An 18,002-nucleotide genomic window follows, 5' to 3' on the forward strand; every position below is an offset into this window, starting at 1 on the left:
TTTCTTTTGACAAGTGTATTTCGCATTGAATATGGCTCACCGTCTTTGTCATTAAACACAGAGGTAATTTGATGCTGTACAAAAGGAACCCCTCTCTTAACATAGGACTTTTTTTTTTTTTTTTTTTTTTACAAATTACAAAATACATACAGTATATTGTATACAGTATTCTGTACTTAATAAAAATCACAAATTATCACCATAATCATACAACAATCCGTCATACAGTATTTAATAGTTATGCTGTTGATCACCACAAATCTGCCCTGGGAGAGTTATGATACATTTCGGCATAGCCATAAATGGCATCATTACAGAAAATAAACAATATCATCGGAGAAATCAGGCTGTGATCCAGGAGTGCTGAATGAAACCAATATCGTTCAGGAATTATTTTGGTTTAACATTTAAAAAGCCCGGAAATTAGTTAAATAAAGACAAGTCAGGTTATCATATAACTCACAATTAAATTCAGTTCTGATGACTGTGTGTTCATTATTGAAAACTTCAGTCTTCACACCTTTGAACAAACCCAACTTTGCGTAGCTTTTGATAGTTTTGTTTGCAATAACTTCAAATCAGTGGCAACTTGCAGAGCCAAGTCACCTAAACAGTTTACAGTACACATCTGACATAACATTGACATACAGCAATGCTCAATTAGGGGCAAATATGGATTATTTTATGAGATGTGAATTATACGATGGGGTGTGGCCCTACAGTCTTCAGTACAAAACTAAAACTAGGGCTGTCAAGAGAATAAAAAATGAGAGATTAATTATGATCTGTAATTAGTTGATCTAATTAATCTATTTTTAATATCACTTAAACATTTCTGAGAAAAGCCCCAAAGCTTCCCTTTGTCTGTATGCATGTATCTGTATTTATGGTGGGTATTTTTTTTTTTTAATTACCCAGTCATTTGCCACCTTGAGGAACTGTTTGGCGCATTTATCAGCCAAGTCCTTGGTTTCTATTTTCAGGACGATCAGTGTAAAATGACTTGAAGTTCCACTCACCATCAATAGAGTGTCCAGTCACCCCCAAATAACCGTGGTTGCGAGTTGAGGTCCAGTGATTTGCGGTTATAGCAATAGATTTTTCAGAATCCCCCACCAAAACGTCAAGTTTGATTTTCTTTTCACCGTTATACATCTTGCTGATTTTAGTCATCACTGCAGTCCCGAACGGCGGTTTGTATGATGAGTCATTGGGCGCTGATTGAAACACTTCAATTAATCAATTGTCTTCAAACTATGTTGATTGGCCTGCAGTTCATCGCTATTCATTTGCCAAGAACATTCGTCAGCCCGTCGGTCGCAGACTTGCTCATACGCGGGCTGTTCTCGAGTTTAGTTAGGTGAAGAGCTTTGCAATGGCTCGCTACATTAGCGCATTTTTTTTACACCACCAAAAACTCAAGCATAAGCCCCACGCATCAAAATGGATCTCATCATCTTCCAGAAACAGTAAAGTTAGAGATTCAAAATTAGATTAATGCGATTAAAAAAATAATGCTTTAACTGTGACTGTATTTCAATTAACTAATTGATCACAATTAATACACTATTTTGACACCCCTCACTAAAACAACAAAATGTCCAGGCACAATGTCCTTCAAATAAATCTGGAAAAAAATTGTATTGCAAAAAAGATCCAAATATTAACCTGTTTTAGTACAGATTTACAGGTCGAAACTCTAAGAGCAATTCATTATCGTTTTTCTTTTGCTGTAGACTAAGAACATTTGGGTTTGATATCAAAAGGTAAATTTGAGACACAAAATTATCATCTCAGCTTTTACATCTGGAACTGACACACAATTAAGATGACAAACTTTTGCTCGAATCTGCTCACTTTGCATGTGAGCAAAAATATTGGAACATGTGACTGGCGGACGTGTTTTATTGCCCAAATACTGTACTTCCTATTACAGTGACCACTCAAACAATAAACAGTGTTGAATGTCAGCTCTCAATTTCAGACTTGGGTTATGCCTAAGGATCCTGTAAAATGCATACCGTATTTTTCCAGACTATAAATTGCTCCGGAGTATAAGTCGCACTAGCCATAAAATGCATAATAAAGAGGGGGGAAAAAAAACATATATAAGTCGCACTGGAGTATGAGTCGCATTTTGGGAGGAAATTGTGCGCTTGGTACACATAATTTCCACCGATGGTAACATTTAGCTAACATTCACACATGTAGCATACAAGAAAGTTACTGTAAGATAACTTTAAACTCACCAAAACGGTTTTAGATCGATGAAATAAGTCTTTTATTTATCCCCGACCATGTAGAATGTTTCCAAATCTCCAAAAGTATTTATGTATTCGGTCGTAATTATGTCTTCGTCTCCTCTATGCTCGGCTTCTTACGTGTGTGGCTGCATGATGCAATACCCCAGCCAGAGGCAGGCAACTGCCTGTTTGTGGTTCATTCTTGTTCAACCATCGTCTGTAAGTAACTTAGACAACTGTGTGTAATGAGCATGCAGCATTTATATAGGAGCTGAATTGTGGATGATTGTACTGTGTTGTTGACTGAACATACTAATCGCTATCACTAATGCTAATCGCGATTGCTAATCGTTTGCATGTCTGCCTGTTTGTGGTTCATTCTTGTTCAACCATCGTCTGAAACTAACTTAGACAATTGTGTGTAGTGACGCTTATATACATACATACATACATATATATATATATATATATATATATATATATATATATATATATATATATATATATATATATATATATATATATATATATATATATATATATATATATGTATACACATATACATACATATATGTTGTGCAGGCAGCACAAGCAAAGAAACAACAATGTGCCTCATTCACAAGCAGCGTGTACATTAAAGAAGACATTTGTTGACTTCAGCTATGTCATACTTTGGCACTTTTCAAGTGAATGCGGGATTTACCAAAATCAATGTTTGTTATCTTACAAACACTCAAAAACATCTTATCCAAATATGAGCGTGATTGTTGAGCAAAATAGTTGAGTTGCCTCAAATGACGGCATGTCTCTACTCGCAACTGACACTAGACCTGATTCAACCAGGTACGAAACAAAACAAAAGGTGTTATAATACCAGTGTTCCGTTTCAGTTCAGTGAAAACTCAGAGTCTGCTAACCCTGAAATGAGGGAAACTCTGACTTTTCCGTTTCAAAAAGGGAGGTAAGTCAAACCAGAGAAAGATGGGTAAATCTAGCCGGTTTCAGAGAGAGAGGTAACGTAAGCTCTGGGTCAATTACCGCAATAACAGACTGTCTGACTCTAACCTGGTCGAGACCAGGTTTAACTCAATGAACCTTGAATTTCGCTCTGTCTCCATCCTCTTTCAGAGTCACACACTCCTTTTCATTTTCTCATTCCATCAGATCGCCGGCAAGTTTTGCCATAGCCTAGTTCTGCCGTCTGTCATTAAGAAAATTGGAGTCAGTATATGAGAAGTCCATTAGGCATAGCACACTGCAAAAGGCTTCTGTTGAATTTACTTAATTTTATTTCTTCAAGGGTTGCACGAAATATAATCATCTGAATCCAGATACTTATGTAGACTATACATCTACTTAACGAAATGTATCTGGATCCATCTTATTTCATTTTGTACAACCACCTGACAAAATATAATTGAGTAAATTCAATCATCATTTTTTTCAGTGCATCTCCTTTTGATAATTATCAATGACGTGGGTGAAGGTGCAGCATGAGAATTAAATATTTGTCGGGAAATCAGGCCTGCGCAGTGATGTTTTAGCATTTCCAGATAATTATCTTTTGAGTGGTACCGTTTCATGTGGCAGTCCATCATCTACATACACTGAAAAAGGTTTCTCTTGAATGTACTCAATTTTATCTATTGAACATGGTTGCACGAAATATAATCATCTGAATCCAGATAAATTTTTAATGTAGACTATACATCTACATTTTTTAAGTAGACTAAACATCTACTTAAAAAATGTATCTGGCTCCAGATGATTTTATTTTGTGCAACCACCTGATGAAATGTAATTGAGTAAATTCAACCATCATTTTTTTTCAGTGAACCCCCATGAGATTACGCCGAGGTCTTAACTGTTTGGACAATGTTTTTATATATCAACAGCTGTTAAGTGTGCTTTTCCCTTGCGAGATTGCACCTAAATTAAATTAATTGATAGGCGGAAGCAAGTAGTTTTCCTCTGTTATATTGTGATTGCAAAGACTAGAAACTTCCGCATAGGCAGCAATGCTCTCCCATGCCCCTCCCTCATTGCCATGGTGACTCATCGAATTGGGGCTCCACTCATGGGTTTGCTGAACCTGCTTGGTGAAACAGACCCCTGGTCAGTTGAGTTCCAGGCAGACTGTTCTGCTCATCGCTCATTAGTAGATTCATGGTGAGAAACAACAATAGACAGAAAACAAACAAGACACTTCCCTGGATGCTGACATTATTAATACTTATCTTCCACTTTGTTTTCTCGCTGCTATCAGTCTGCTCTTAAAGGAAATGCTTCTCCTTACCATTGCTGACAGTCACATGCTGATAAGTAGTTTGTCCAATTGCTGGCATGGATTAGGAACTAATCTCAAATTCACAATTGCAAATTTTTCACACAGAATTGTTCGAAAGCATACCAGTATAGAATAACCCAAAGGCAATTAAAAAGCATTTTGCTCAACCCTAAAGAATCTGCGCTCAAATGCCTTGATGTTGTCGAGTGTTGGTTCGATTCCTTGGCTACTAACACACCAAAAAGCCAATAGCCAAAGGTTGTCACCGAAAATAACATTTTAATGAACAAACTTACTGCTGAATGAGACCCAGTGTTTTTACCACAGCCCTTCATTCAGTCAGGCTAACAATTCAAATGACCATTCACGTATTACATTTCATCCGGCAAGAAAACAGTAATGCTTTGTTCCAGCGTAGCATATCTGTCATGGCTTTATTTGATATTAAAAAAAAAAAAAGTTTTAAAAATCACACTCGAGGCCTTGGAGTAGTAGCGTTCTTAAGGTTTGAATATATCTTAATAAACTGCAGCTTTCTACGTAACAATTGACAGTAAGATGTAAACAATATGTCATGTTGTGTTGATGTAGGTACTGTACTGCTCAGTCGTGTCCTCATAGCCTTGTCTGCGCCTCAGGGATGTAGATCTCAATGCTGTCAGCACTCTCTGTAGCAGAGTTTTGTCGCACGGATGCAGCTCTCTTGGCGGCCATCAGGCGCTTCCTGGCCTCTTGTCGCTGTTTCTCGGAACTCTCCAATGAGCGATCTCTGGCCAAAGGTGGGCGGTGGAGCGGGGCCTTGAGTGGCTTTTTGGGTACTGGAGGTGGAAGACGCCTCTCCTGGTGGTAGAAGGCGGTAGGGAGTGGAGGGAAGAACAATTCAAGAAATGCACATGCAACTAGAGAATGCAATTTCTGGAGAAATTGCGTGTGATGGCGACGACGCTTAATAAAAGCTGCGGAATGTGTTGGAATGATACTGAATTAAGTTGAATGAAGTTGAATGACCTCGAATGATATAAAAAAATGCTGAAGGGAACCCACAACCTCCTGGTTGGGAAACGATCACTCTACCACTGAGGCATGTGGCCTTATGGTGCTTAATTAGGGCCACCTGGAGATGAGTATACAGGTGTGGTGAGTTGGCTTGTTGAATGTGCCATTGGGAATGAATGGTGAATTTTGTCATGTTTTTTTTAAGGATGAATAATTTGAATTTTTGGGAAGGAGGAATTGTGGGTGATGTTAAATGTGAGTTAATAATGGAAGAAGGAAGTCAGGGAAAAAAACAAGGATGGAACAGCTGGGAACTGAACCAACAACCTCCTGGTTGGGAAATGACCACTTAACAACTGAGCCATGCTGCCTCCAATGGTGAACTGTGAGTTGAGTGAGTTGAATGAGCTGAATGTTGTAAATGTGCCGGATTTTTTAAACGTGTTTAAAGGTTGAATGATTTGAATTTTTGGGGTCATGTGGAATGTGAGTTGAATGAGCTGAATGTTGTGAATTTGAAATTGGAATGGTTTGAATGTCAAGTGTTGAATGTGCCATTGGGAATGAATGGTGACATTTTTAATTGTTTTTTTAAGGTTGAATAATTTGAATTTTGGTGAAGTAGGAATTATGTGTGATGTGTAATGTGAGTTGAATGAGCTGAATGAAGATGAATGACCTCTATGAACATTTGTGGAATGAGCGGGAATTGAAGAAGCACGGCAGATGGGGAAGTGTAGGATGTCCCGTTGGAAATGAATGGGATTTTTTGGGGTGAAAAACAGGGAATTTGGGGGGAACCATAAAAGTTAGGGGGGAAAACAAACGGACCCCCAGAAGCGTGAATTTTTGGAATCCATTAATTTTTGGAATGGAGAGAATCGGGTGAAAACTGTGGTTGTAGAAGCACGCCAAAAAAGTGTGAGGAATAAAAAATATCATCTTTAATAATAATAATAACGTTGAAGGTGTACAATAACATATGTGTGAACTAGAGAATGCAATTCCTGGAGAAATTGCGTGTTAAGGCGAAGGAAGCTCGAAGGTACCTCAGAATATGTTGGAATGAAGTTGAATGACCTTGAAAAAAATCCGAAGGGAAACAAGAAAAGAGGAAGTAAGGAAACAATGAAGGAAGGAAGTCAGGGAAAAAAATAAGGAAAACAACATGATGGAATCAAAGGAAGGGAGGAAAAAAGGAACCAAGATAGCAGGGAAAACAAGCAAGAAAGAAAACAAAGTAAGAATACAAAATAATAGGAAGGAAAGGATGAGGCAAAGAAACGATGAAGAAAGGACACTAGGAAGCAAGGAAGGAAAGAAACAAGGAATCTCGGGAAGGAAGGAACTTGCGGATGAGAAATCGGGGTGTCCCAATATTTTTTTAACAAAAAGGCCACTTCATTAGTGACACCTGTGGATGAAAAATTGGGGTGTTCCAATACTTTTGAACAACATGGTCGCTTCATTAGGAACACCTGGGAAAGAGAATTCTGGGTGTCCCAATACTTTTGAATAATATGGCTGCTTCATTAGGGACACCTGGGGATGAAAAATCGGGGTGTCCCAATACTTTTGAAAAACATGGGTGCCGCATTAGGGACACCTGGGGATGAAAATTCTGTGTGTCCCAATGTTTTTGAACAACATGGCCGCCTCATTAGGAACACCTGGGGATGAAAATTATGTGTGTCCCAATACTTTTGAACAGCATGGCCGCTTCATTAGGCACACCTGGGGATAAAAATTCTGGGTGTCCCAATATTTTGAACAAAATGGCTGCTTCATTAGGGACACCTGGGGATGAAAATTCTGGGTGTCCCAATACTTTTGAACAACATGGCCGCTTCATTAGGGACACCTAGAGATGCAAATTCTGGGTGTCCCAATACTTTTGAACAACATGGCCGCTTCATTAGGGACACCTGGGGATGAAAATTCTGGGTGTACCAATACTATTGAACAACATGGCCGCTTCATTAGGGCCACCTGATGATGACAATTGTGGGTGTCCAAATACTTTTGAACAACAGGGCCGCTTCATTAGGGACACCTGGGGATGAAAAATCGGAACAATATGCCCAAGATGGCCGCCGCACTGGGGAGACCTTGGGGTGAGTATCCCCAGTCTAGTTAATGTCACTGCCCAAGATGGCCGCCGCACTGGGGAGACCTCAGGGTGAGTATCAACAGTCTAGCTAATGTCCCTGCCCAAGATGGCCGCCGCACTTGGAGAGACCTTGGGGTGAGTATCCCCAGTCAAGCTAATGTCCCTGCCCAAGATGGCCGCCGCACTGGGGAGACCTCGGGGTGAGTATCCCCAGTCTAGCTAATGTCCCTGCCCAAGATGGCCGCCGCACTGGGGAGACCTCGGGGTGCGTATCCCCAGTCTAGCTAATGTCCCTGCCCAAGATGGCCGCCGCACTGGGGAGACCTCGGGGTGAGTATCCCCAGTGTAGCTAATGTTCCTGTCCAAGATGGCCGCCGCACTTGGGAGACCTCTGGGTGAGTATCCCCAGTCTAGCTAATGTCCCTGTCCAAGATGGCCGCTGCACTGGGGCGGCCTCGGGGTGAGTATCCCCAGTCAAGCTAATGTCCCTTCCCAAGATGGCCGCTGCACTGGGCAGACCAAGGGGCAAACACACTGGTCCCCTGGAAATGAATAGTAAATTTTTGTGGGTTTTATTAAGTGTGAATGAGTTGAATGTGTGGAAAGTAGGAATTTTGGGGGTGTTGAAAAGCTTAATGTGAGATGAATGAGTTGAATGACTTGAATTTGTGGAAATTGGAATGGTGTAAATGCGAAAAGTTAAATCTTTCACTGGAAATGAATGGTGAATACTTCAATTTTTGTGGGTTTTTTAAGTGTGAATGAGTTGAATGTGTGGGAAATACGAATTTCGGCGGTGTTGAAAAGCTGGATGTGAGTTGAATGAGTTGAATGACTTGAATTTGTGGAAATTGGGAAGGTGTAAATGTGAAGAGTTGAACGTTGCAATGGAAATGAATAGTTTTGTGGGTTTTTTAAGGGTGAATGTGTTAAATGTGTGGGAAATAGAAATTTGGGGTGTGTTGAAAAGCTTGATCAATATGAGTTGAATGAGATGAATGTTGTATATTTCAAATTGTAATGATGTAAATGTGAATTTGTAAGAATAATAATGCATTTTAGTATTCATGTGTTTGATTTTTAACATTAGGCCAACTTGCTTAGTGTGCTTTGCTTTCACATATGTATGTTAATTACACACACACACACACACACACACACCCACTCACACACACACTCACATAGACAATACAAGTTCATAGTGTTCCAGCTGCTTTCGCTCCCCTTTCCCTTAGAGCTGGAACACCTTTGTTATCAGGGACACCGAAGAATAATAAAAAGAAAGGGGGCGCAGGAGCCGGGCAGAGCGTTTTAGGAACTGTAATCGTACACTTCCCTGCGCTCTCCTTGCAAGTAAAAAGACAATATTGTTGTGGAATGTCTTCTCTCCTCATTGTGTGCATTGTTTATGAATGTCTCATTTGGTGTGAACCTGACAGAATTGTTGAATGGGAATGAATGGTGGAATTTTGTGGTGTTTTTACGGGTGAATAAGTTGAATTTTTGGGAAGTAGGAATTGTGGGTGTGTTGAAAAGCTTTTCCGATGTCAGTTGAATGAGTTGAATCTTGTGAATTTGAAATTGGAATGGTGGAAATGGGAAATGTTGAAAGTGCCTTTGGAAATGAATGTTTTTTTGGGGGGGTGAAGAATGGGAACTATTCAGGAAACAGTAAATTTGGGGAATATAAAAAAATACTACCCCGGCAGGCATGAATTTTATGAATGTCTTGAAACTTGAATGAAGTGAATCGTGTGAAAAATGTGGAAGATGTCGCACGCCAAACAAGTGAAGTAGAATAATTATAATAAAACGTTGAATATGCCATTGGAAATGAATGGTTTTTTTGGGGCTGAAAAACGGGGAATTTTGGGGTAACCGTAAACTTTTTGAATGAAGGAAAAGGACCCCCGGAGGCCGTGAATTTTTAGAATTCGTTTAAGTTGGAATGGCGAGAATCGGTTGAAAAATGTGGAAATAAAAAAGTGGGATGAATAAAATAGAAGAAGAAGAAGAAGAAGAAGAAGAAGAAAGGTGAATGGTGTCGAATAACACGTGTGAAGGCCTTCGCCTTCACACAATAAAGGTTAATGGTGTAGAATAACATATGTGTGAAGGCCTTCACCTTCACACAACTACTGGTGAAGGGTGCCAAGAACATACTGTTGCCATGACAATTGCTGTAGCTTTTTGGATTTTGGTTTATCTACTAATAATTGATAGGACATTTGTTATGCGTTATTGCTGTTTTGTTTTTTTCACTTTTTCCAACAAACTCAATCATTTCCATTTTGAATCGTATACTTCTGCTCTACATCTATTCATCTAAAAAATGTATATTGTATAAATAAATAATGTATATATACATAATTATATTTTTAAATGAGTGCAGAGTTTGGGGAAATATTGTTGCCAACCAGTAACCAAACAAAGTTTGATGAACTTGTTTATTTATTTAATTTAATTTAATTTATTTATTTAGGTTTCTGGACCACTGTATATTTAATAAAAGAAACAATAGTAATGGCAACCTAACAGTGGGTCTTTTTTTATTAGACAATTGGTTTGAATATGATAGGAAACCTTATGTAATACTTAAAAGTATCATTATTGCTGTAAAACATGTTTTCTGCCATACACATGTAAAGTCATCCATTGTAAAAGTAACTAGAGACTTTTTATAGCCTTGAGCATTGTTTCTCATTGTGGTCCAGTCACATTGGTGGTCCGCATGCTCTCTCTAGTGGCACACAAAAGAATCACAGCTTGTGTGTGACCATTTGATTTAAATCAGTATTTAACTGCCGTTTTACTGTCCAATACAGTACTGTATGTAAGTGCAGTGAATCATGTTACTGGCTTACACTAATATGAAATATATATTTTAGGAATAAAATCATTGTCTTTTTAAAAAAAATAATACTTACTATGCTACTGTATTTTAATGTTGGTCGTGATGGTGGTACTTTTAGGGCTAAGTGCAAACATTTTGGCAGAGTGCATTATGACATCTGTTTATAAAAGAAACCAGGAGCTTCCTTTGGCAGTGACCCATTTCACTGATTTAATTTACCCCATGCAAACTGCTTGTAACCTGACACCCATTGCTATTCCCTTATTTGCAGCAGTGTGTGTCTTAATTTCATGCTGGGTCCAACTACACAAATAAAATACAAAAACACAAATAAAATATGGATGTTTTCAGCTATCATTTCCCTTTTAACTCTTTTTCCAACTATTGGTGATAAACTATGTAAAAATAGGATCATCTCTCAAAAATGAATCAGAATTTAATACTGACATGATGTCGCTTCTCATTTATCATGTTTGTTTTAATATTGTAAGATTATGAGTACTTCACTGTAAAATGCATTGATTAAATCCTTTCTGTATCCATTGACCTTGACACTAACTGCCAAAACGCACATACAGAAAGCCACACGTGGTGAGGCAACGGTGGGTGTCAGAAGGAAGGAAGCAAGGGCAAACAGAATTGTGGGTAGATGGATGGGTGGACAGACATGATGGATCAAGGGAGGCCCAGAGAGGTTAAGGCCTTGTGGTGTTTCTTGTGGTGATTGATGCGTGGCTGTTTGCAAGCGCCTTCACTGTCAACACAAAGAAGCACAAGGAACAAAAAAGGCCATGAGAGAAAATGAGGAAGCCATTAGAGTCAAAAGTGAGCATGATGAAAAGCCACATCAGATACTACTGAGAAGGAGCAAAAGATAACCCCCCCCCCAAAAAAATCATATAAAGTGCAATGATAGCATTAAAGCCACAATGAAAAAAACAAACAAATAAACAAACAAACAAACAAACCCTCAATGCTTTAACTTAACTTCAAAAATATATACAGCACTGCATAACTAACATGCACATGTAGCATAGCTGTTATAGCAGTTACAGTCCTCACTGTCCATAATCAGTTGCAATTATTTTGTAGACAATGTTTGTTGCATTTTAAACTCAAGTAGGGAAGCTTGAGCTTCCTTGGCAGTGACCCATTTCGTAGCTTGTTGTCATGCAAATGCTATGAAATGCGAAAACAGTCCAGGTCAGTCACATTATACTTTAACAGCGTCGCAAGGAATATTATGTACAGCGTTTTATACCACACTGCTTTGAAAAGGAACAACACATTTACAGCCATATTTGATACAATATCAGCAAATCTCAGAAAGTAGCAGAACATGCTATGGCTTAACTCAGAGCACATGAAATGATAACCAACAGCTTGCAGACCAGTTATCATTTTGGATGACGACAGTTTGCATGGTTTGTGAGACAATAGCATGCCTACAGTATGTTCATGTGGAGATGATTGCGTTACAAATAATCAAATAGTCATTCAATTAAAACATTCAAACAGTTCAACACAACTAATATTCAATCTGTTTACTTTAAGTTTATACTGCAGTGTTACAATTATTACACTCCTGACTCATGAACTTGTTGTTTCTATCAGTGTTGTTTTTTGCCAAAGCTCCATTGGGTCTTTTAAAGGGTTCTATAAAATGTAAACTCATCTAAACACTCATATCTCAAACATACAGTATTTCTTTTTTAAGAAAAGAAATGTCACTCCACAATTCAACACGATATACAAATAAATAATTATAACTTAATTCAATATAATGTAAAGAACTGTTTCTGACACTTTTTTTTGCTTCAATTCAATGGACATTGTGCTGCTTCTTCTGATGTGTGCGCCTTGGCCACCTGGGCGAAGCATAATGCAGACTTACACTTATACAGTACATGAAGGAGGCGGTCACAATTACTCAGTAAGCCACAGTTGTTCTTTGGATATGATAAATATATGCCTGTGAGTATTATTATTATCTGTCTACATGTGTTGCTTACCCGTTTGTGTCCTCACTTACTTCACGGTTATAACACTGCTGCAATATTGGCATTTGTTTGTCTGTCTATGGCGTTTTACATTGTTAGCATTACTGTCAGCTAAATTGACTTAGCTCAAGCAAAGCTCTGTAGTTGGTTTGAATACACTTTGTAATTATCTTTATATGTTTAGCTTTACAGTAAAGTTTAACTGCATGTCAATAAACAGCTCGAAGCATCTTTCTGAAGAACTCTTCACCATCTACATTTGCTGCTTGTTGTGATTTGACTTGAGTTCACTGCCACCAAACAGCACTCGTATCTCAAGGTTTTACTTGCAAGTGAAAGCAAAAAAACAACAACAACATTATTATCATCATCATCATCGGCTGCAAACATGATGAGTAGCCAGATACCAGATTCTGTACAATGGTCGCCTGCTACGATTGACTTCTTGAAATCCCACCAAAGATTATTCATGTCATGAATGATGTTGCTGTTTCATTTTTAGATGTGTTGCTGTTGTTGAAATGGCACTCATGGAACCCCAAAAAGAAGCTGCCCAAGCACGATGATCTTGCGCCATGTCAAGGGGAATGGTCAGCTATTCTCTTTTTCAGCATCGAAGGTTGACGAAGCCTGTTGATTCATCCTTGAGTGTGGTTGTCGACATCTTCAGTTGCCTTTCCACCCACCTTTGTCAGGTAGAAGGGGCATTTGAATTGCTGAGTTGCTTGCTTGATTGGGTGACAATGTCTCTACAACTCCACATGGTCCGCCTAGTTAGTCATGAGCTAAAGCAGAGGCATAGCAGGACTGGGGACCCTACTATTAGTATTTACTCCCATGAAACATCTCATGAATTGCCTACAGATGACACAAGATGGCACCAAATCACTACTTTTCTTTTAGACAGGGAATTAGGGTCATCTTGTGGCATCTTAGGGCATTTCAGAAAGGGCACAGCAACAACACATAGGCAAGTTTTCAAGTAAATAATGGAGGATATGTTGCTCCTTAAATATTGCTAGTAGCAAATGGTGAATAGATGGGGAACGCTGTAGAAATGTAATTAGCTGCTGCCATCCGATCCCAGAGACCCCTAAATATTGTACATTGTAGCTGCAGAAGACCTACAGCAAGACCTAAGTCAGATACTGGAATAAGGTCCCAGCAAAGTAAAGACTCCTATACGAAACAATGACAGTCTTCATGTCAAAACATCTACACACCGAACAAGGAAAGTCAGCATTATTATGTTAACAACATTCGAATAAGACACAAAAAGATTGAGGATTAAGCATTGTGGAGTGACAACCAACTGGACTAGCGTTTTGTCTGGAGGAGGAAGACGATAGTAAAGCAAATGTGGAAAAGATCAATCTGCCAACAGTGAAGATTCAACTGCTTGTAATATTACTTGTGTTGAACTGTGGGCTCTGTGTGGTCTGTGGCCTCAGTGAGGTAATCTATAATATCAACATTAATTTCTGCTTATCCTTTGTAAAGGCAGCATTTTGGTGGACTGGGTTTCATTATTTTTTTATTTGTGTAACTGTTCATAATCCTGTGTCTGGTTTCTGTATTCCACATCTATGATTTTCATAGACATGACACTAAGTCACATATCTTGCCGGTTGTAGATGTGTTTGTGTACCTTTCTGTCAGGTGGGTCTAGGGGTCTCCAGTTGTTGGCTCTAAGTTGGTGAAGCTCATCAAACTTGAGGCTGATGTTCTCAATGGACAACTGAAGCATGTCCCAAAAACCAGCCAGGTCAGAGGCTACAGGACGAGGGTGGGCATGGGGGTTCTATGAAAGGTGGAGAAGGACGAGCAAAATGAGGAGAAGTGCTGTAGAAAATGAAGGGATGGACAACAAATTCACACATTGGCACTTGTCAATTTTCTTTATTTCCTCCAATTTTCTTTGACATTTTATTTGAGTGTACTCTGTCTGAAGAGTATCAGGGCACAGCGCTATATGCTGAAGACCATCCTGCATTCATTGTCAGCTAATGTGATTTTTTGTTGTCTTTTGCTTTCTTTTAGATTTATTGCAGAATCTAGCAAGTATAGTAGCAATAATATAATTTAATTTATTTTTTTACACTAAGAATGTAGGGTAGTTTGGACATGTGTTTGAAGAATAAATAAAAATGATCACTCACCAAGTTCTCCTCACACAGCTCCCTGAACTGCTGAAACTTTTGGGACATCAACAGCTGAGCACTTCCTATGGCACTCCTCATCTTCCCCAGAACTCCAACCACAGAAACACAAGTATATACCAAAAACACTGAAGCAAATGGGAAATACTGTACAGCAGAAAGTACAAATACATACTACAGCATAAAATATTGGATCTAATCCAAATTATTTTATGATATGATTAAGTAAAAAGAAGTGAAAATTAATTGGGTCCTGAAGAAAAAAAAAGAAAGAGAAATAATAATCAGATATTGTGTGTCAATGCTAAAATGTTGTCTGAGTGACGTGTGAAATGATAGAGATACGAACACTTTAGACACATTAAACAATACAACAGTATTTTTCTGATAGTTAAGTGCAATTATCCTGAATTGATTAAGAAATACTATGACATGCAATCTTTCAGTTAATTTTCTTCTAGATTATGAAATCACAGAGCTGGGCAGTCCTTCACGGGGGCGGAACGGTCGCCCATTTTTGGCGCGGAGGGTGGGGTGACACGTTTGAAAAAGGGGCTGACTAAGGAGGGCCGGAAGTGGATTTTAGTCCGGCCCCCACTAATCGGCCCTCATACGTGTGACGTGGTCGCGAGGCGGCCAAATTCATCTCAGCCTACTCGGCAAAAGGCTTCTTTAGGCTTCTTTGCACTCCCGCGTCGGCGCGAGGGACAACTGCCGCATTGCATTACGTGACCGACGGATTGTGCTGTGAGACTTGTTGGCGACAGGTCTGCAACACATGCTACGCACACGCGCATTCTCTCTCGTGATCGGTCCGTTATGTCACGTTGCGATGACGTACAGTTTCTCCCGGCTCGGCCCAGCAATTTGTTGCCATGGACGTGAGGATCCACCACGCAGCTCGTTGCCGCTGCAAAGCAAACTGGTTTGGCAGCGGCGTGGGTGTTGTGTCACGCATGTGTGTGTAAAGAAGCTACTCATGCACGTACCACCTTCGCTGCCACCTTCCTGATCGTTTTCACAATACAATTAAATGCATTGTCTAGTCATCTAGGTCCCTTTGTTGTAGCAGGCACGATATGCATTGTTGTCGCTGTCTTTTTGAAGCGACACCCCCGATTTGGAAAGCAACTGTTACACATTTTCAAAACAACGTTGTGTCCGTGAGTATAAAGTCAAACTGCGCCGCAGCACTGCAGAAGTGACACATTCGCGGATGTCTTCATAGAAGTTTAGAACAACCTCGCTCTAATTCACCTCTCTCTCTCTCTCTCTCTCTCTCTCCTCTCTCTCTCTCTCTCTCTCTCTCTCTCTCTCTCTCTCTCTCTCTCTCTCTCTCTCTCTCTCTCTCTCTCTCTCTCTCTCTCTCTCTCTCTTCTCTCTCTCTCTCTCTCTCTCTCTCTCTCTCTCTCTCTCTCTCTCATCTCTCTCTCTCTCTCTCTCCTCTCTCTCTCTCTCCTCTCTCTCTCTCTCTCTCTCTCTCTCTCTCCTCTCTCTCTCTCTCTCTCTCTCTCTCTCTCTCTGCTGCATGCAAGCTTAGCGTCAGTTAATCTATGGTGAGATGTTGGAGGTGGCAGCAGGAAGTGAAATGAAGACAAGTACTGGTTATTTTGCCTTGGTTCTGTTCTGTTTTAATCAGCAAAGTTGTTGCCTTGGTAAAAGGCACTTTTAGGAAAGAATTTGGTCAGGTACATACATGTACATTTACAGTTCAAAATCATTCTGTAAATGCAGTAAATATCTAATTTTTCAACATAGATAGGTGCGGCTTATATAAAGGTCCATCTTATATTTTTTTTCATATTTTTTTTAAATAGAGTGGATGCAGCTTATATAAAAGTGTGTCTTATAGTCCAGAAAATATGGTAATATTGTGTCAGGCCTGCGGCCTCTGCACCTTGAGCCCCGCCCTGTGTGTGTATAGGCCCTGATACACCAAACCGACGTCGGAGGTCGTGAAGCGTCCTGGTGTCTTTAAAGCGCCGTCTGATTGGTGTCGTGACCATCGTCGTAGTGTCGTAACCCGTCTCTAAGCGTCTGGGGGGGGGGGGCGTTTACGCATGTTTAATCGGCGTCGCCAGTCGTGACATTTGGTCACTCTGATTGACGGTTAGCTAGCAAATCAGCGCTTGGAGCACCAAAGGGATGTGACAAATGCGGATAAACAGTGAGCACGCCTTCGCTGCCTTAATCTTCTTAGGCAGAAGAGCGAGGTTTGACAATGTAAGTATTTCACAATACCGTGTCAAGAACATGAGGGTTTACTTCGCGTGGGAGTTCATCGTGAGCGAAAAATATAGCCGAATGCATTGTTTACATTGTTATAATCCGCCCCCGGCCAACAGCTTTCCGGTTGGATTTTTCTAACAATGAGAAATAGTTACTACCGCTGCCGATGGTATGGAAGGGTATTACATCTTATGCATGCACGGAAGGTACTTTAATGGTCAGCGTCGCTGTCTGTCGTTGCGGTGTGTTTTGCCAGCGTGACGTGCCGACAGCTGGCCGGACGCCACAGGGGGTAAGCGTCTGTCACTGTTGGTGAACGTCGTTTTGGTGTATCAGGGCCTTATGTGTGTGTGTGTGTGCGCGTGAGTTTACAGGTGTGCTGATTGGCTGCAGCTGCACCTAATTAGCTGCTGTCCTTTATAAGATGACCGTGAATCCCCCTGCACCGACAGAACGTCTGCGTTCGTCATTGAGTCAGTTCCGTCTAATATAAGTCGTTTAGTAGTTTTTGGGAAGCTAATAGTAAACCTTGCCTTTCCTCACCAGCTCCAGCCCACTGCCTTCCTTTGCTTGTCACCTGACTGTCCCTCGAACTGGACTCAGCCTTGCCTGTTCCCTCCTGCCTGTGATCAAGACCCATCCTGTCCAGCCAGCAATACCCCTGCATTCAACAATAAAGAACTCTTCATCATACTGTGTTTCCTCCCTGCATTATGCAATATGTCATTGGGATAGAATGAGTTAAGCATCAAAATCCACCCGTTTTTGTCAATCTCAGGGGGCTGCCATTTTGTCACTTTTTGTCGACTGAAAATGACATCACAGTTGCTCAGTGCTCAGGTAACATCCAATCATGGCTCAGCTTCAGAAAACAGGTGAGCCGTGATTGGTTGTTACCTGAGCCCTGAGCAACTGTGGAGAGGTGCACTCCTGCCGTGTCTTGCCTTTTGCTTGGGTCCACCTGCCTTTAGACCACACTCAACCACGACAAACTCCGCCATGTGACATTTTGTTCTTTGAGTTTGAATACAGTACCTGGTAGCAAGAGCTGCTATTAATAATAGTCAAAAACAAACGGAGGAACGATGTTACATTTTCTTGGGGGTGGATATTTCATTTCTGAA

General features: G+C 40.2%; 1 protein-coding gene and 1 long non-coding RNA gene across 12 annotated transcripts in view; one reads left to right on the top strand and one right to left on the bottom strand.

Annotated features, from left to right (window-relative positions):
- Positions 1-2,796: 2,796 nt before the first annotated feature.
- LOC147140354 (disks large-associated protein 1-like) overlaps positions 2,797-18,002 on the bottom strand; it is a 208,298-nt gene continuing 193,092 nt past the window's right edge. For 7 of the 9 annotated variants that reach the window (XM_086042260.1, XM_086042257.1, XM_086042255.1 and 4 more), the window contains 3 exons: positions 14,650-14,741; positions 14,139-14,291; positions 2,797-5,370 (listed from right to left, as the gene is read on the bottom strand). In XM_086042260.1, coding sequence (XP_085898386.1) covers positions 5,146-5,370; positions 14,139-14,291; positions 14,650-14,741 — 470 coding nt within the window. In that variant the 3' untranslated portion in view covers positions 2,797-5,145. Of the gene's footprint in view, positions 11,245-14,138; positions 14,292-14,649; positions 14,742-17,421; positions 17,540-18,002 lie in introns of those variants that run through there. The other 2 variants (XM_086042258.1, XR_015088275.1) reach the window with 2 other exon arrangements.
- LOC147140355 (uncharacterized) lies at positions 5,684-17,569 on the top strand. 3 transcript variants are annotated; one of them, XR_015088277.1, is made up of 4 exons: positions 5,684-5,911; positions 14,668-14,761; positions 17,253-17,351; positions 17,425-17,569. It is a non-coding gene; the product is annotated as an uncharacterized LOC147140355 (long non-coding RNA). The 3 variants fall into 3 exon arrangements; XR_015088278.1 differs by lacking the exons at positions 5,684-5,911; positions 14,668-14,761 and adding an exon at positions 15,252-15,416; XR_015088276.1 differs by lacking the exons at positions 5,684-5,911; positions 14,668-14,761 and adding an exon at positions 16,892-17,170.

The sequence above is a fragment of the Filicampus tigris genome, chromosome 10 (assembly GCF_054856515.1).
Source record: "Filicampus tigris isolate MCC_2025a chromosome 10, RoL_Ftig_1.0, whole genome shotgun sequence".
In the NCBI taxonomy this organism is placed as follows: Eukaryota; Metazoa; Chordata; class Actinopteri; order Syngnathiformes; family Syngnathidae; genus Filicampus; species Filicampus tigris.